We start from the raw sequence: 20,030 nt of genomic DNA, 5'->3' as shown, positions 1-20,030 counted from the left end.
ATTTTCCTTGAAAAGCTCTGCTTACTGTAAAAACAATTTCCATCACTAGTATTTTCTCTTAACAGCTTACTTCATGCTGGAAGGTGGTAGGGTGTGTTTTGAATTCAGTGATACCAGAAAGTCATTTTCTTACTACTGTATCTGAAAAGCTGACAAAAACATAGTTGTATATCTTTCCTGCTGACCATGTTTGACAGCATTTTTTATAAGAATAATTAAATGCATTAACTGCTTAGACATATAAAGCACTAAACCAAAGTATTTTAAGGACCTATTTCCGATTCATTTTCATACTTTTAGACTGATTACACAACAAAGATTTTGCTTGTTTTCTAACCGTGAAGAAAACTGGCAGGAAGACTTAGAAATGGCATGTAGATATTAATCTCTCTCATTGCAATAGACTTAAATTGACAAAGTTCCTTTATGGGCAAGAAAACATGTCAAGGAACTAACAAAAATCTGACTGCTTAGGAGACATGCTTTCCACAAGTATGAAGCAAAATTGGACCAAACAATTAAAAACCTGCTGTCAGTTACGTCTGCACCAATCAGCAATAATTTCACTGAAATACTGCACGAATTTATAAAAGTAACTGCAAAATGTAGCACATTTGTTTCAAAAAGCCTTGAAAATACTGGCTTTATAAGAGTAATTTCCACATAGATTCCACTGCAGCAAGAACACTCAGAAGAACAGTTCTTGGTTTTGTTGAAGAAAAAAACATAAAAAAACTCTCACAGCTTCCCACATTGTCTAATCTTTTAATCTTTGAGAAGATTAGAGCTTGTAACTACCACCTGATCAGGATGATGAAATTTTACTAGTGCAATTGATTACAAAAAGTGCAAAGCAGAATGAAACCCCTCATGTTTATGAAAAGTATAAACCCCTCTGCTATTAAAGCCTTTTCAAAAGATTTCTTCTCAGTTGCACAGGGAGGTTCTAAATCCTAAAAATTGTAATCAAAGGAGTTGCAAAAGCAGTAAAAAAACATTAGCTGACAAATCAAGAACTCATGTTTTAACTGTTTTTGTTAGAAGTCTGTTAGAGGTTGAATTAAAATAAACATATTTAAAACATATTATATGAACTGCTTCCGTTAGTTCATTATAGCATATAACCTATAAAATCTGGACCACAGAGATTAGCATATTGTACAATCTTAATTTACATCACACTACAGCAAAGAGGTTTTTTTTTAATTGCTGACTTAATTTAGGCTACAGATTTTCCAAAGGCCTCTCTTATTCACAACAGTGGAGTGGGCTAACAATTTCAGCACCCCTGTTGCAGAAAATCTATTACAACATGAAAAAAAGAAAAAATATGAACATTTAAAAAGCCTGTGATCTCTTCCTAATCTGTTTAAACGTTAATTAGGAACAGTAAGAGAAAACCTGTGTTCATATCATAAAATTGTCAGACTGACAGATCATAAAGTCATTGCTTCTGTATGCCAACTTGGAACTTAAAACACGTTTACTAATTCACAGTCGTGAACCCTAATACAACACTTAACTTAATCCTTTAATTTCTCACATCACTTTGACTAAGTTATGAGGTGTTCTGGGTTGGATCACTTGCAAGGAAAGATCTAAAGGATGAGCTTTTAACAGAAAGGTTTGAGAAGAGGCTAAAAAAGAATGAAAGGCAGTCAGTTGCCAAGAGAGATATTGATCATCCTTTCAGACACACAGAGCTGTTACACTGAACCCAGGGGGTCTTTCACCCCAGCGTACTTTGCAGAAACTAATCAGAGTCGAGCAGACCAAAGGCACAAAGGAACTTCGGAGCAGAGGCATACAGCAATTAATATATATATATCCCTCCCGTCTTTCTGAGAGGGGCGGGAGGGTGTCTGTTTTCTGTCCGAAGGACGCCCAAACCCCGCCAGGTTTGACTAGGCACATCCACCTCCACCTGCGCACTTACCCCACTCGCCAGCTCCGCGCCCAGGCAGAGGAGCAGGAGCAGCAGCACCCTGCAGGGAGGCAAAGGGACACAGTCACCCGCGGGACCGGGGCGAGAGGACGACACGGCGGGGAGGGGGCCGCCACCCTCGGCACTCACCCTGCGCGCCCCATGCTTCAGGCAGCCCGCGGGGACGGCGGAGAGGACGTAGCCCAGTTACCCGCCGCTGTTCCCACGCGGGCACCGGCTCCGCGCCGCCGGAGGAAGAGGAGGGCCCGCCGCTGTCACTCAGGGCGGGCGGGCGGCCCCCTGCGCGGGCCGGGCACGGCGGGGACCACCGCCGCCGCCGCTCACCTCCGCCGTGCGGCCGCTTTGCCGGCTCCTTCCCTCCCCCCCCCGATGGAGGACCACGGGTGCTTCACCCTGCGGGAACAGCCGGGCTGGCCCCGCTGGTGTTGCCCGCTCGGGGTCGGTCACCGCTCGCCTTCCCGCCGCTTCCCCGCGCCTGGCCGGTCCCCTCAGGGCACCCGCCGTCTTCCGCTCCTCACGCCGATGCGTGCCGCGCCGGAACGTGCCCGGGCAGAAAGTTTGCGCGGTCTTCGCCGAGGCGTCGCACCTGAGTGGAGCCAGGCGGGGATGGGACTGAACCGGGCTAAGCCGCGCCGGGCGGCCCCCACGGCCCCACACCGAGCCGCCCGCCCCTCTTGAGGTGCGACCCGGCACTGGCAGCGGCTCCCCCCCTTTCCTCACACACCGAGGTGCCTCCGCCGGAGAAAATAGTCCGGGGTCCAGCGCTGCCCTCCCGGTGGAGGTGCGGGGCGGGGAAAGGCAGGCGCCCGCCCTTCGAGCCGACAAAACCCCGGCGCCCAGGAGGAAGGGTGGCGGCGGCGGGGAATCGCAGTACCTTCAGAGCGGGGCAGCAGCGCGCCCTTCCCCGCACACCACACGCACGCACCCGCCGCCCGCCCGCCCACGGTGCGGATGAATACTGTGGGGCAAGTAGTCCCGGGAGCACTTGAGCCGGGAGAAGCGGGCGAGTGCGGCAGAGGGTGGGTGGTGGCGTCGGGGCGGCCGGCGGGAGCCGCCTGGAGGGAGCCGCGCTGCCCCGCCGGGCTATGCCCGCGCCGCAGGGCCACCTCCGGAGTTCCTGAGCGGGCAGGATGGAGTCGTGGTGGCGGAGCCGCAGCCTGGCTGCCGGCTGCCTGTTGCTGCTGCTGGGGTGCTGGGGGCCGGAGGAGGCGGCGGCGGCGGTGAGTGCGGGGGGCCCTCCTTGTTCTCCTCAGGCGCTGCCGGACCTTTCGAGCCCCTTGAAAACGGGGTGGCTGAGGGTGGACTCCCGAGTGGCCGCGCTAGGGCTGAGGGGGCCGCAGCCCCTGACAGGAGCCCGGCGGGGGTCGGCGGGGCCGGGCCGGGCCTGGCGCGGGAGTGTCTCGGTCTCCCTCTCCCCTCGCTGCCCTCAGGTGTTGGGGGGCTCCGGGTCGGCCTCTTCCCGGGCGCTGCCCTCTCCGCACAAAGGCTCCAGGGCTCTGCCGGCGTCGGACCGGCTCTCCGCGGTACCCGCCTGCCGTTGGCACGTCTGGGTTCGCTGGCGGCTGCGGGGAGCGCGGGTGCGAGGCGGGGGAAGCCCGGGCGAGCTTTGTGCGTACTCTGAACCCGCTGTTCCACCGGGACAAAGGAGGAAAAATCCCCCCCTCTCCAAAGGACCTTCGTGAAGAGGTGTCTGAGTTCTCGCCAGTGAGCCTTCACCTGCACCTGGAGGCCTCACCTGGAGGTGGCAGGGAGTTGGAGGCTTGCGGGCATGGTTTGCTGGAGGACTCAGCCTCAGACTGTGGTTTGGTTTTCCTGAGGGTTGTATTTTTTTAAAACCCCAGTTGAGATGCTAGCAGAGATGGTAGATGCGTGCAACGTTGCAGACCATGCACAGTAGGTGGCCTGGAGAAGAATTTTGTTTTCTCTTTTTGGGAGAAGGATGCTATCCCAGCTTCCCTGGAATGGCTGGGCCTTGAAACTGAGGGTGATCACTAGCTTCCCATTTTAAGGTACTTGATTAAGACCTCGAGCTGTTAACAAGTGGTAAAATTAACTAAAAGGCTCATACTTTACTTGAGTTAATTTCAGGTTTTTAGAATCCTTTCCTCTGGCTGTTAGCTTTTTTTTTTTTTAAAGTTTATTTGGAAGGGAAAATGAATCCAGATTCCTGTTGTTTAGAATTACTCTCTAGTTGAAAAATCCTAGTATGTTACGGTAGTAGGTGTAGAATACCTTTCTGCTGCTCCCCCCCTCCCTTCCAATTTTGTAGTTAGAGCTGACAAAATCTTATTTGTCTTGAACTCTCCTTTGAAGTGCATTCCTTTACAGTGAAACTTTGTAGACCTTTCATCTGCTCTTCCAAAAAGCAAAGACCAGCTATAATATACTCCCTTCTTCTTCTATCCCTCCTTTTTACTGTGCCCAGGTGTGTACCCAAGTGTAAATGATACTAGTGTGCCACCAGTGCTTGCTGATTCGGAGAACTGCTTGTCTCCCCATATTGTCTGTAATACTAGTTCTGCTGCTGTTAAGTACCACCTCACCCCAGTCTACTTCCCATAACTTTTACCGCCAAAGGAGGATCCAGTCAGTCCTACCTACAAGACTTCACTGTTTTAGTAGTTGGGGGTTGAAGATAGGGAGGCTTGTGTGTATGTGTCCCCTTTCTTTCTTCAGGAAAGTGCCCAAGCAGAGTTTCTTGCGTGTGACTGGTGGGAATCTGTGGGGTCTTGGAAGGGGACTGTGCTGGGCTGACCCTGTAGGCAGTCTTCTCCTTTCTTCATTTCTCTCAAGGCAGAGAAGACAATGGTGGAGTTCCTGGTTCTCAACACCACCTTGTGCTACAGCCTCTCCTTTAGGATGAGTCCCCCTGGGGGTTTATTGCCCTGCAGTGAGATGAGATTAACTGAAGGCCTGATGGGGGTGGGGAAAAGAGAGATGCCTCTGTTCCAACCTATGTAAGTCCCACTGACATTTTGTCAAAAAGATCTAACGATTTCTCAATACTTTGGTGTTCTGATGTCCATGAACCTCCTGTGATGATAACATTAAATGATGCTGATCCTTATTAATGAGGATCAGCATTTTATTTTTCTTACTGTCAGAAATAGTTGAATTAACACTGTAGCAGTATGCTTGATATAAACTGTCTCTTCTGTGAACTTTGTTTTGGGGCCTTGTGTCAGAATCCTTCCCCTTCCCCCAACAGGATAAATCTGCTGTGATGAGTTCAAGTTGTTCTGGTGTCCTTACTTTATTAATGTCTGAAATTGTTATTCAACCTCATAGCACATATTTCAAATGCAAAAGTCGTACTTTCTGTGCTTCAGATTGTTCAAATAGTGTGTACGGCTGCGTGATCATTTACAAGGTGACAAAATATAGTTGAGAATCATCTGCCAATGTGGACATCATAGGGAAATCCAAATGACTTATTAAAAAATAAATTGCCAAAATGTCATACTTGAATAAACATGAATTTAATTGTTCAGATTTTATTGCTGGGTTTCCACAGCCCGTGGTCTAAACTTGGGGAGCAGTATATGGATAATGCTATGCACTCTTGTGCAGACTCGTTGTTGATGTAGAATGAAGCATGTAACTACTGATAGACACTGTAAAAGTAGCTGGGAGTCTGAGAATGGTGTTACTTTAGAGTGAGAATGAATGAGGTAGAAGATGGTGTCATCAGTGCATGGGGTGATTTTCAGTTACAGTATAACAAAGGTGCTTATTTGTTGTATGCTTTCATCAGAGAATATGAGTGCTTATAATGTATGTTAAGGGACAATATTGTTGCTTAAGTGCCCTGGTGTTTTTAATATAAATCTACATACATCTATATAAGCCAATGAGTTCTTCCTATAAGCAGGATTTTTTTTTCCTCTCCTAACAGGTTTACACTTGCATTGTGTTATAGAAAAGTGATTGCAAGTTGTAACTGGGAAATCTATTTAAAGAACATAGATGGACTAGATTCTTGAATTGTGCTCATCTATGAAACTCGCTTGACATTAGTGACTGTCTATTGGTTTATGTTGAAAGTTTATATTGAAGTTTCCCTCATATTAAGGCCTACGTTTTTAGAGTGTAAATGGCCTTTGTCAACCCAAAAGTTATTAAAAATAAAGTAACTTTTGCAATGTCTTTTTTTTGTTCCTTTGCCTTCTGTTATAACTTCAGTTTGACTGTAAGTGTAGGAATGAAAACAAATCTTCAAATATGGTAAGGCAGGCTGTCAAAATGGGTATCATTTGTGATTAAGAAAGTGATGTATTATTAATGAAAGTTCTTTAAGTTTAGTTGGGATTTCTTTTTTCCTTTCAGAGATTACTGTGTATATAAATACATGCTACCATGTCATTAATTACATTGTACTTGATTAATATTGTTAATTTGTAAATGGTGATCATCTGTGTTTCTCTTGTTTGCCCTAGCTATTTTATTGTGGTGGTGGTGGTTATTATTTCCCATTTCATAACTGGCAGTGGCTCTTTCCAATTATGAAAGCTAAGTCTGTAAAAGCAGAAGGAAATGGGTGCTGGCTTTTAGGATTCAAAAAGTATTTCATCCTGAAATTCCGTGGATGTGTCTTGATTAGTCAAGCACAAGACTGTTTCATAACATCAAGGCTCAAGCCCTCCCGCTTGCAACTTGTCATTTGTCATGTATTTTGGCTTTGACCTTTCAGGGCTCTTGGTTAAAGATATATAGTAAAAGTTGTATCTCAAGGTGTGTTCTAGAACACACTAAAATATAAACAAATCAGTGGAAACTCCTAGGCTTTAATTTTCCTGGTCATGAATGAATTAATCTATTCACTGAGAGCAATTATCCAAGTCACCTACCCTTTTTTAAAGTAGAAAGGGAAATCTTCCTGGGACAAAGTGGTACTTAATTTATTTAACAGCAGATGTAAATTTACATAGTGATCTCTTTCTACTATGAATAAGCAATAATGCTTACTGTAATGCAATTAGCTGCTGTTGGTTTTCCTGGAACATGTGGGAACTTTTCAATATTACAAAACAACTGAAATCAGTAAGAACATCCCAACAAACCTAATATGTGTATTTTCTATCTGGGGCAAAGTGCAGTAAGGCATCTGTTCCACACATACAGTGAAGATGTATTGTGCGTTTTTATCTTTCATTCACTTAGATTAAAATACTTTCTTCTCTAATTGCATTGATTGTGTAAACTCTCCACTGATATCAACACACAACAAGATATCCAGATAACACTTCCTTATATGTTCTAGGAATAGTATTATGCAACCGTACTGAATGGAAAGCAGCCTCTGCCAGTAATGATAATGCCAGACAAATTGCTCTGAATGAAGACACTTTTTGCTTGTCTGTGTCATAAGGCTGTATGGACTTAGTAATATTTTAAACCACTGGGGTGCTTTTAAGTTCTTGCTGTATGCAGTGTTTGGCTGTCTGATGCTGACTGCAGACTTTTTTCTGTGCTGTAAACCATCTCCTCTCAAGAGTACCTAAAATAAAACTTGTTCAAAAAGTATTGTGCTGGTACAGTTTTAAGGATCCTTAAGCAGCATCCTTTGCCCTCCTGTGAAAGGTTAGCAATGCAATTAAACCTTGTTAAGTATAACTGGTACAGTGCAACTTCTGAAAAAGGAAATGTGCCAAGCATCCTCGTTATGCTATTGCCAAGTGTGTGGTATGTGGAGGAAAAGTTTCAATGTAATGTGGAATTATCGACAGAATAAACATAGCTGAGCTGAAGAGGAGAGAGTCCTGTTATAAAAAAGAATTCTATTGCTAATTTAAAAAAATTGCTTTGCAGTTGTCTCAAGTCTTTCTTGCAGAGCTTAATTCTTTTTTTGGAGAGCTTGTTGTGAGGAGATGCAAGAAGCAAAAACTGGGAGACGTGATTTGAATTTTAGAAGAGAGAGAGATTGGGCAATTATCTAATTGCAAAGCTATATCACAAATGAACAATTTTAGCTTAAAATTGTTAATGCTTTAGTGTGTCTCCCTCTAAAAGGCATGATACTTAAACTGTAATGTATTAATAGACAGAACTTTAGTCTGCTTGGAAAAAATGTTGATATTGTGTGAAACTCTGCATGTCTGCCATGATTTGAGTGGGAGGTTGGACTAAACCTCCTGAGGCCCCTTCCAGCTTGAATCATCCTGTAAGTCTAAAATTATGAGAGAGTACAGTTGTGCTTCTAGATGTGCTTTCTTTTAAGACAGGTGATACATCCTGTAGTCAAAAATTAATAATAATTGTGAGTCAGAAGGTTTTTACCTACTTAAATGCTTTTTTTTTTAGTTGCCACTAGTCCAGAAGCCATCTCAAGCTGTCAGCACAGCAGCATTCAGAATTTTAATTTTGTGTTCTTTTGTGGAGGTTGTCTTATCCAGTGTGTGTTTATTATTCTGTTATAATATAACAAAAGAAAAATAAATTGTAGTGACAATACTGACAGTGAGGTTGCTTTCCACCTGAAGTGTGTGTTTTTAGGACTCAAAGAGAGAGCAACTCTAAAAATATGGATTTTTGCGGACTTGGAGGTGGTAGCCTTCAAGGCTCTTAGTTATTGCAGCTCTGTTGTTGGATTTCTGTCTTTGTCTCCTTCCCCAGTTTGGAGAAGGGAAATAGTTTAGTCTCATCTGTATTTTGTTTCTTTTACCTAATCTCTACAGAGAATTAAAATGTCAGGGTTGAATTTCAATCTCTCTCCTGGCACGGTAAAAGGCATCTGTGTGCAATGCACTTAAACACGAATCAAAAGTAAAATAGCTATTATCTACAAAGTGATTTTTTTTTTATTTTTTTTTTTAATTGAGGCATATAGCGAGACCTGTGAAACTGTCCTTCTGTAGTCTACTATGACCCTACTGTGTGCTAGATGATAAGCTTTGCTACTGCAGCTCTGCTGAAACCCTTGCTTTCCTTCCTCTTAACTTTCCCGGAGATAAGCAAAGCTCTATTCTCTTCCCTGGCTGAAAACAGGCTGGTAAGTCTTTTTGCCAGTGTCGGTATCTGCCAGGGCTTTCTACTGAAATATAGTCTTGGAAACAGTGTTTATTCAAGGACTGACTTTAGCTGTTATCAAGGTGAATTTTAGTTTTAAACCACACCATGAATTTAGAGAAAGATATTTATGCTATACTGTTTCCTAGGGAGTTTGGATGCTTTTAGAAACCAAACTTATACAACCCTTAGTTGCGGCTGAGGTGTATTTATGTGATAGACAACCCGTCTCTAGAAGGAATGGTGAGCATGAAGGAAATACTTGGTTTGTGTTAAAATGCTTCACTGGTATGAAACAAAGACTTTAATCTCTTTCTATCTCTTTCTCCACTGTAATAGTTGCATCTTCCCTTGTGTTGTATTTAGAGAGGTAGTTATGGTAGATGAGATCACCTTATTGGTTCTGGTAGAAGAACTTGAGCCTCTTGCATGAGGTTGAGGTAAGATGCTGCTGATTGCTTCACAGGCTCATTTGGGAGCTATGGCAAGTAATCAGCAGAGCTATATTGGAATGGCTTCATTTAAGAACTTGACTGTAGAGCAGCTCACAAGAAAGGTAAAGCTTGATAGAGGTTCTTCAGCTCTGTTTTAGGAACTACTGTTGTAAGTTATATAATATCTTTTTAGGACTCTTATATAGAAAATACATGTAGACTTTCCTTTCTAACTTAATTTTCAATTTGACTTTTTTTGTGTGGTTACTGGGCTAGACAAAAATACAAGAATCTTAATGGGCTAAACATAAAATTTGTCTTTATTTGGCAACCGTAGTGATAAAGTGAAGCAACTTGCCAACATTTGTACTGAGAGAAAGGCAGTGAGCTTTGAATGTCAACACTGTGTTTTGTTGGATTTTATTGTTTTTTTGACACTGCTCTTTCTACTTTGAAGTCTTTCACGAACTTCAAGTACCTTAGAGGATTGGCAGCATTGAGTGGAAGGACAGAAGCTTGTAGACAGTGTCAGATGTTGCATTTTATAACCTGAGTTACCTTGTAGCACCTTTTCAAATAGAAATTAGACTTATTATACATAAACATGTGCACTGGTAATATGTATTAGTATGCTCTATTTAATATAGGAAAGTGGAATTTGTATCCTTCTGTGAACAGGAGGAAATAAGATAACTGAGTTTCTCTTGCAACTCAAAACGTAAGAAAAATCCCTGAGCATTTGATAAAAATGATGGGTTTTGAATAATGTTTCAAGTTAATTAGTAAGGTGCTTGGAATAATTGGCTGTCTGGGTTTCATTCCCAACTTCTGATCTGGGAAGGCCATCTCTTTCTACCCTGTTAGTTTGCCTGCTTAAGAGCCTTAAACTCTTGTGAGAAGGGTGCTGGTTTTCTTGCTTGCCTATGATGCTGCAGGCTGGCAACCTTTTCTTCCTGTTGTTGAGTCCTTCATGCTGTTCTTGTAGTAGGAGTTTTCTACTTTTTCTGTCTTAATCTAGAAAGATGTCACTTAATTTGTATACTAGTATAAACAGTGTGATGTAAAAATGGTGACTTGGAATCCAGAACTACTTGAAAGACCACTGCCAGATGAATTCTTTTCATTCAACTGTGGATTTACGGATCCTACTGTTTTAATAACTGCCTGTTGCTAAACAAATTAACTTCATATTAAACACTTCCTGGCAGTATTTCTCATCTCCATGTGTTAAAAAAGGTTCCGAGTCCATATGCTTCACCTTTGTACTAAGCACTTCTTTGCTGTTTTCCTGGTAGTCGTACTCTTGTCTTTTCCCTGTTTTTTATAAATCAAGCTAGGGAAATAGTGGTGATTTTGATATATACTGGACTCCTTGGTATTTCTCCAGTACTCTCTGAAAAACGTTTACAGTGTATTCAGTATAGTTAATTTTATTACTATCTGTTCTGGTTCCTAGCCTCTCCAACTCCTGCATTCTGGGTGAAAATATAACAAGCGTTAGTTATTAATTACATATAGTTGCTTAAGATTGATAGATTTTAATTAAACATTCACATTTGAATTTTTTTTTTTGGCTTCACCTTGTTAGCAGTGAAGGCTAATGTTCCTTCATTAAGGGAGAAATATACTGACAACTCATGAAGAGGAGACTATCAGTCTGTGTTTACCAAATACAGCGTTGACTCTCTAGAAGCAAATCTTTCTCTTTATGCACTTAAATCCTGCAGGTGTCCGATAGGGAGGAAGAAAATGACCACCCTGGGCAATGAATTACACTCTTTCTACACCTTGAATTAAAGTAGCAATTATTAAAAACCACTATTAAACGGCTTTACTTAAAGTAATGAAAACTAATGTAACCAGCAGGCAAGGCTAGAGAAGCCTTCAGCTTCCAGAAAATTTGATTTCCTGACAAGAAATGCCACTGCAAAACAATGTTTAGGTGAAGGAGCCTATGAACTCAGTTTAAAAACCTTTTAAAAATAATCATTTTTTTGGGGCAGTGATTTTTCTTGAGTCAACTTACTTTGAACCAACCTGTTACATAGAATGACAGCAGAAGCTATTGTTTCTGAAAGGCAAACTAACTTCTAGCTGTCATTCAGACAATACAAATTGACTTAATCGGAGAAAATACTTATTCTGAATTAGTTTAAGAACACTTCTCTTGTATATTGAACCTTAAAGGGCAAAGGTGTTCAGAAGGAAAAGGATGCTTCTTCACTGGACTGAAAAATAAGAATGTATATTGGACTTCCTGTACCTTTCAAGCAGTCACTGTGTAGTCAGACATGAGGACGAAACCTTGAGGTTTCTGCAAAACTACTACTTTTTTTAAATTCTGAAGTCATTAAATATTTAAAACAGGGACAAAATCTAGAGAGGATGAGAGAAGTTGCAGGGCTTGAGTGGTTTTTGTTTTGATAGTCAGCTGAACTTCCAATGTTCATTTGTCCCTTTCTTAATGGGGAAAGTAGTGCCATAAAAATCTCTAGAAGCCTGTGCCCAGAGTCTGCCCAGGCAGACAGTGAAAACATCAATACAAAAGTTGATATTTGTGTGGGAGGGTTTTTTTATTTATGTATTTTTGACTGAAGGGAAAGTGTATATGTAGTATCATTTAGTTTCTGATCCAGAATGCTTATGGAAACTTCTTGGCATTAGAATTGCTGACACTCCTCCACACGTGTGCACATGCACAAAAACAAGCACAAAAACCTTGAAAGCATCTTTTCTGTTCTAAAAGCTTTCAAACTCTTAACACAATAGTAGTAACAAAGTGTTAAAATATCTATGTCTAAAGTAGGATTTTTTGTTTCATAAGTGAACCTAGAAAATTCTTCAACTTTAGGCTTGAATGAGAAAATGCTTGTTGACAGGTCTAGTCATGCTCAGAAAATGTGTATTTTTAGAACATCAGCATACTGTACCTAAGAGTGAGAATAATCAAACAGGTCTCTTTACTTCTGTAGTATATTAGCAATTTAAGGTTATTTAATTGTGGAAGAACAGCACAGCCAGTCAGGGCAGTGATGGAAATAGTATTACCTTTTTTTTGGTGGGTGCCTGGCATCCAGCCAAAGACAACCCACCAGAAAGCCATTGTTGGATTTAACTCTCTGAATACTTTCATTTAAATGTAGAGAACAAATTTAAAGTGCTAAAATTCCAAGCTTGTCATTTATTGTATAATCATAGTAAAATTTAGACTTTAAGTATAATCCTCCTGCTGTGGAGACTTGATTAGGTGACCTTTTGCTCAATGCAGAGCCGTCTTCCAAGTTCTGTATTTGTTCTTCTGATAGAAGATACTGTTGCAATGTCCTTTTAGTCTTTAGTCTACAACTATGCCAAACCTTTCTTGCTGTAGGAATACAGTTAAAACTTTGTTGAAATTCTCCATATTGAGTGCTTGTGATTAACCTGCTGGTTACTGCAGGATGCAGAACATATATCACAACCTTGCGGCAGGCTATTTTCTTGGCCTGTGTTCAGGTCCAAATAGCACTTGTGGGAGTTGGTTTACTCCCTAAAACAGGGTGCCTCAGGGAATACTTTCCCTTAGAGAAAGTGACTTTCTGTTTTGGAATGTGTACAAATGCCAGGGGCTGTTTCTTACTCCTGCCAAGCTTCAGACTGAACTGCATCTTGAGTTTTAATAATACTTGAGGGCTATTTCCTATGAATGGTTCTCCTCACTTTAATTATCATGATAGGGTGTTGGAACCGTGTGCGCCCTCTCCTTGCCTACTCCTACTTTTTTTAAACTGACAGTATTTTAGTGCAACATTGCAAGGAAGGCAGCTTACTGACATCCTCAGACATGGTCACGGAATCACCTTGATGAGATACTTTAGGTTAGATATGGTTAACTTGCTACTGAGTAACCTCTGGAGTATGACTGAATGGAACCAATGACTGGAGAAAGCAATACCTAAATTTACATGTCAAAACAAGGAGAAACTTAATGCTACTGCTAAAGGCTTCCTCCCTTCCCAAAACAAATAGTACTCAACTAATTACACAGCATCCACTGAAAGTGACACTTTTGCTTGCAAGTTTTAAGTGGGTGGTGTCCCTCTAACTATTTTTGAAAAGGAATATTTGGGTTACACATTTTAATTTGTCTTTACTAAAGCATTATCCAGTACATTTTTTTCATGTACTCATCATATTCTACTGAAACGTTTTTATTACTGAACCTCTCTGGAGGAATACTTCATTATAACTGTTTCCTAAAAATGTATCTTTTTATGGTCTGGAGGGGTAATAGAGACAAAATACAGCAGAAATTGTTATAAAAGTTTAGACATCAGCTTCTGTTTGAAACAAATATAAAGTGCATTTCCTTTCCTTTTGCACCCCCTTCTTCTAGCACTGATCAGATTTATTTTGACTTCCCTACTACTGATACAATGTGAATACTTCAAAAAAAACTTGATGGTTTTTCAATGCTTTCTGTAAAGATCTTATCTCAGGTCCTTTTAGCTAGTTCTTTGGCATGTGTTCAATTTTTTTTTTAATGTAGTAAGTCTCTGACAAGTGCAACTTAATTCCCAGAGCATGCTTTGCACTGATCATCACTAAACAGAAACCAAATATACTGATTCTCAGGATAATATAATGCATAGCCTCTAGATGTAGTTTCTCTAGCATAAGGGAATGAAATCTATTTCTTCTAATCAAATTGGAGTATCTAATTCCAAGATCTGTGTGTGCTAGATAGAATGATCTATTAGCACTAGCCTGCAGCTGTCTCTGCCAGCATTTTAAAGGCAATAAAATACATTCAGGCTTCCTTTTTCTTTGCCCCTGTGAAACAGTCTGTGGGAAATAACCTTATAGTGATAAGGAGGATCACAGTAGTAACTCTTTCATAGACAGGTACACCTCACTATGAAGCACCTCACTTGAAGTGACAGGTGCTCTAAGGACACCCTGAGCTATTGCTAGCACATAGCCAGCCCACTAGTAAATGAACTTGAGGGGCTGACACTGCGAGCTACTGTATCTGCTGAAGTTAAGCATGTGAGTTCCTGAACGGCATCTGAGAGTTCCCACTAAATATCCAACTCTTATTGGCTTTAGGGATTTCTGAACCCATAAGAGAAAAGGGCCTCCCAACTCATCGTGTCCTGATACTCTGTTCTTTCGGAAGTGCCTCTGACTTACAGGGTTAGGACAACTGCTTTGTCTTCATTGCTTTCTTGTTTAACTTGGCCCTCTTCGGTGCCACTTACTTTTTCAACTTTGATGACCTGAGGCTGGAGAGTACCTTTTTTTTTTTTTTTTTTTTTTTATTAGGATTAAGCAATACCAAGAAAGCACTGCCTGTAGTGCTGTCTTCAGGTATTAAAATGCACACCCAGAGTATGCTGATGCTACAGGCATAAACAAATGATAAAACAACTTTAACTAGAAGAACCTTGGAGCTATGATACTTGGTCCAAGAACTGAAGGAGAATGGAGTTGATAATCACTTCCACCACAAAAAATAAAAGAAAATCCCCCAGACACCCACCAAGCCTTAAGTGAGTTAGGTCTTGTTCTGACAGTTAAGAGGGTGTGTATTCCTTCGGATAACATCTCAATGCGATATCACTCACTGTGCGCAGCCTCTATTCTTTTTAGCATGTATACTTGCTTAATCTTTGGTATTAATTGAGTGCTTTCAGTAGTTTCAGAATAGACCGCAGTGGGGTTGGATTAATCTGAAATGGTGTTCTATTTTGTCTCTCCTTTCTCCAAGGAAGAAGTGGATTTCTCTTCTTGTGTGGTCTGCTTCATGCACTTGACACATGAAGGTGCAGTTGTCAGTGACAAATGACTGACATCAATTAACAGGATTCAGAAACTGAAGCTTCCTCTGTTGAACGCTATGTGGATGAAGGTGGGGCAGAGGACGTTTTCTGGGGAATTAGTCTGGACTGTGTATCTTTATTCCAATTCCTTAACCAGGAAAGTATTAAAAACAGAGTGCCAGAATGAGTGGTGTTATGACTGTATAATACTTGGCTTGCAAGCATATCTGAGGCTTACAAGCCTAGCTGACAGTTAGGTCTAGGTTTGTGTTACATTTGGACATGGTTATAGAAAGTGGCAACATCTAACACCTGTCACTTGAGAAAGGTCCTAAATGACTAGTAAATCTTAACCTGTAATGAGTACCATATGGCACTTCTTATTTGCAGCTGGAAAAAATCAAGAAACCTCAAGAGGCTAGTGATTAGAGACTTGTGTGTGTAAAAAAAAAAAAAAAAAAAAAAAAAAAAAAATCAAGTAAAACTGAGACTTCCTGAAAAGCAAAGTAGCTTACTGTATACTGCCACTGACTGTCAGGTATTTAATGCTTATGTCTCTGTGCTAGTGTTAGTTGCAAAAATGTGCAAGTGGACAGGCAAAGATGGAGACGTGCTCAGAACAAACCATTCCTTTAATTTGCTATGTACATGTTTAAGGAGTTCAATTATGGCCTGTATAAAAGCTAGAGAGTGGCTTGCATTCTGAGTTCAGCATTTAGAACTGAAATGAGCAGTAGTGAAGTATAGACTGCCTACAGGGGTAGTATAAAACTTGTCCATCCCCAAAGCCTCCCATTCCAAAACCAAAAAGCTGACCAGTGCTACTTTGTTTAGGGTTGGTCTTTATTAATGCTATTTAGAGATTCAAGCAGATGCTGCACTGCCTGATGAAGAGGGAAATGTGGTGTTTGACATCTGCCAGTTCATTAACTTGTAGACAAAGTGGGCTAGAAGACCACCTGGTAATTTACATTCTGTCTTTAGCACTCTTTGCTTGCACTGTTTACCAGGAGGTATACTTGCCATACATAAACACGGATTATTTTTAAGATGCTGCCTCTGGATGGCAGCATAAAGGTAATACTTAACCTGAGTTGCTATTAAAGGAAATTTTTGCAAGTACACACAGCACGATGTGGAGCTGTTGGGAAATTTGTGTTCATTAGGACAGGTGTAAGAGTACTTAGCTTCTCAGGTCTCTTCAATTTTAGCTTTGAAATGCTTGTAAGAAGAGCAGTGGAGCTTGACATGATTATTTTGCTTTTCTGTGTGTCCCACCCTGTAAAATATACTACACTGAAGCCCATTCTTGTAAGAAGAACAGACCACAGAAATGTAAGAGTTTTCAGAAGTGGCGAGAACTGTCTGTGGCCTTTTCCTGGCCTACAGTTGAGCGCAAGGCTGGCAGCACTCATTCAAGCTGAGTGGCAACAATCATTTTCAAAGGTGGAAGGCTTTGCAGAAAATCAGAATGATCTATTGTGAGTTGCAAGAGCTAGCTCTATCCTTGTACTACCTGCTTAAAGTTTCTTCATCTCTGAAGAGTTCTTGGTTTTCCCTCTCTTCATGCCAAGTATGGAGAAAGGGAGCAACATCTGGGGCAGCGGGGAAGTTGACTGTTGTCAACCATGACACTGTATGCCCAGATGGGCTCTTGCACTTTCTGTCCTCTTCTCTGGTTCAGGAATCGGAGGTGGAAAGATTCTGTCAGGCAGCACTACCTTCTGTTCCGGGGGAATAAACTTTTGTGCATATTTGCTAGTTGCTTTCACCTTAGTTAGTAAAAAAAGGAGGGGGGAACCCCTAACTTCTGGGAGGTTGAAAACTGGTTCTGTGTAAGCTTCTTCCTGCTCTCTTGAGGCCCCTTTGGCGCTTGCTAGGGATGAGTCCTTCCCAATTTTTTTTTTATTATTTTTTTGGTTGTTGTTTTTGTTTCTAGAAACTCTGCTCAGCAGTTCAGGCATTTGGATAGCCTACCCTTCTATTCCCCTTGTTTGCCAATTGAGTCTTTCGTGCAGCAGTAGCAGCTGCTGCATGGCAGGTCACTTGACCTGCCAAAATCTCTAGGTGAGTGCTTACATAGATCTTGTCTCTGAATTTTTCTTAGGAGCTTCCAGGAAAGGAAAGAGAAATTGTTCCCTGTTGATCTCAGGTGTATAGGGAGAAATGCTTATGGGCAAATAGTTGAAGTTTGGGGATGAATGAATGTTAAACAAGCTTTTGGGCATTAATTCAGTAAAGAGACTCCGTGTCCGAAAGTTGTCTGTGGTTAGGCTACGTCAGCTGGTCAAAGGAAAGATCTATTGCTGCAATTATTGCCTTTGTTTTAACTAGAATCTGCTGTAATAAGATAACCTTCACAGTGAACTGTGTGTTAAAAAGCTATAATTATTTCAGTTTAAAGCAGGAAAATCCTGTATCATTTTAGTACAAAGTACAGGCAGGAAAAACTCAATCACCTTTAAGAAAGAACTCGCCTCTCTTTCTTGTGGCACAATATTTTTAACATAGACATACTTGCTTAAAGTTTTGCATATTCTGACGGTAGTTATGCCAAGGTTCTCTTGCTTATATTTTTGTTTTTTAAAAAAGTAGTGCTTTAATTCCAACCAAATCATAGTAACTGTATCCTAAGAGAAAATGTAATTTTCTGTATAAAATGTAAATTTCTGTATAATCAGAATATTTGTTTGGGGTGTGGTAACTAGATTTAGTGTGTCTCTTAGTTATGTTTCACGTTATTACTATAAGCTATTCAGGTGTCTAAACAGCAAACAACCTAGTGCTGCCCCTTAAGAGGAAAAAGGATTGTTTATCCATCAGGTGTTTCAGAATGTTTTTAACCTGCCTCTGTGTTCTCATTCACAGTGGTCAGAACTGCGGCTACTACAGCTAAGAGCTTCCTCTGCAAGTCAGAACAGATTTTGAATTGTGCAAACTTCAAAGAAAGATAGTGCCTCAAGGTGTAACAGGTTAAATTACATGTCAGAAGTTTCCTTAGTTTAAAAAAAAAAAAAGTTGGTCAAGAACTTCTGCAAACATGAAACTTATTCTCTTAATAACTTTAGCTAGGTATATTGAGGGAAACAATTACTTAAAAGGGTAGGTAGCAACCTTTCAATTCAGATTCTGCTTTAGAAATGTTACTGCTCATAAATACAATACTCTAGTGAGAAAAGAATGGCCATTTGGATTATGGAGCTGTGATGGCTTAGGTGCTGTAGTTGACTTCACACAGATATTTGACTAAAACTGTTATCATAGAACAGAATCTAATCATAGAATAGTTTTGGTTGGAGGAGACTCTTAAAACCATCAGGTCCAACTGTTAACCTAACACTGCCAAGTTACCACAAAACCATGTCCTTCAGCACTACATCTACATGTCTTTTAAGTACCTCCAGGGATGGCAACTCAACCACTTCCCTGGACAGCCTGTTCCAATGCTTGACAATGCTTTCAGTGAAGAAACTTTTCCTAATAGCCAATCTAAACCTCCCATGACGCAACTTGAGGCTCTTTTCCCCTTGTCCTATCACTTGTGAAAACACACCCAGTTCCCTCAGACACTCCTCATAGGGCTTCTGCTCCACACCCCTCACCAGCTTTGTTGCCTTTCTCTGGCCACAGTCCAGCACCTCTATCTTAAAATCATAGAATGGTTTAGGTTGGAAAGGACCTTAAAGATCATTGAGTTCCAATGCCCCTGCCATAGGCAGGAACACCTCCCACTAGACCAGGTGGTCCAAGGCCATGTCCAGCCTGGCCTTGAACACCTCCAGGGATGGGGCCTCAACAACCTCTCTGGGCAACCTGTTCCAGTGCCTTACCACCCTCAAAGTGAAAAACTTCCTAATGTTCAATCTGAACCTGCCCTCTTCCAGTTTAAAGCCATTCCCCCTCGTCCTATCGCTACATACTAGTAAAAAGTCCTTCCCCAGCTCTCCTGTAGGCCCCCTTTGGGTACTGGAAGGCCACAATAAGATCTCCCCGGAGCCTTCTCTTCTCCAGGCTGAACAGCCCCAACTCTTTCAGCCTCTCCTCATAGGAGAGGTGCTCTAGCCCTCGGATCATCCTCGTGGCTCTCCTCTGGACACACTCCAGCAGTCCATGTCCTTCTTATGTTGGGGACTCCAGAGCTGGATGCAGTACTCCAGGTGGGGTCTCACGAGAGTGGAGGGGCTTTCTTGTAGTGAGGGGTGCAAAACTGAACACAGTATTCAAGGTGTGGCCTCATCAGTGCCAAGTACAGCAGGACAATCACTCTTCCCTAGTCCTAGTCCTGCTCACCCCACTATTCCTGCTACAGGCCAGGATGCTGTTGGCCTTCTTGGCCACCGGGGCACGCTGCTGGCTCATATTCAGCTGGTCGTCCACCAACACCCCCAGGTCCTTTTCTGCCAGGCAGCTTTCCAGCCATTCCGCCCCAATCCTGTAGTGCTCCATGGGGTTGTTGTGACCCAAGTGCAGGACTGGGCACTTGGCCTTGTTGAACATCATACCATTGGCCTTGGTCCATCAATCCAGCCTGTCCAAAAAAGTCTAGTCTGTTATCTGCAGACTTGTACTCTTGTTTAAGCCTAAAGAGTGTGTATTTGAAATCATAATTAGAACTCACAATAGCAGCTTTAACTCTGCTTGTCAAATCCTCACAAAACCTTTTGTTTCTTGGTTATATTCATGTCCAGGCAGTTGAAAGGGAACTCAACTTGTTGAAGATAAATGGTAAAATCTTTGACCTGGATGAGTAGTAAATCCTTAGCTAGATAACTGTGCAGATGTTTTGTTACACAGCTCTTGGCAAGCCAATAAGTGTGAGTATGTTCTTCAGGACCACCACCAAAA

At 41.7% G+C, this 20,030-nt stretch overlaps 1 protein-coding gene across 1 annotated transcript in view; it reads left to right on the top strand.

Moving 5' to 3' along the window:
• Window positions 1–3,075: 3,075 nt before the first annotated feature.
• Window positions 3,076–20,030, top strand: part of COL4A5 (collagen type IV alpha 5 chain) — a gene marked incomplete at its 5' end in the record, with an annotated part of 85,196 nt that continues 68,241 nt past the window's right edge. Inside the window, one exon of the mRNA XM_082488274.1 lies at window positions 3,076–3,165. Coding sequence (XP_082344400.1) covers window positions 3,076–3,165 — 90 coding nt within the window. The remainder of the gene's footprint in view (window positions 3,166–20,030) is intronic.

The sequence above is a fragment of the Vanellus vanellus genome, assembly GCF_965231255.1.
Source record: "Vanellus vanellus genome assembly, chromosome: 10".
Taxonomy (NCBI): Eukaryota; Metazoa; Chordata; class Aves; order Charadriiformes; family Charadriidae; genus Vanellus; species Vanellus vanellus.
Note: the sequence above shows the minus strand (reverse complement) of the source record. Positions and strands in the feature narration are given on the sequence as shown.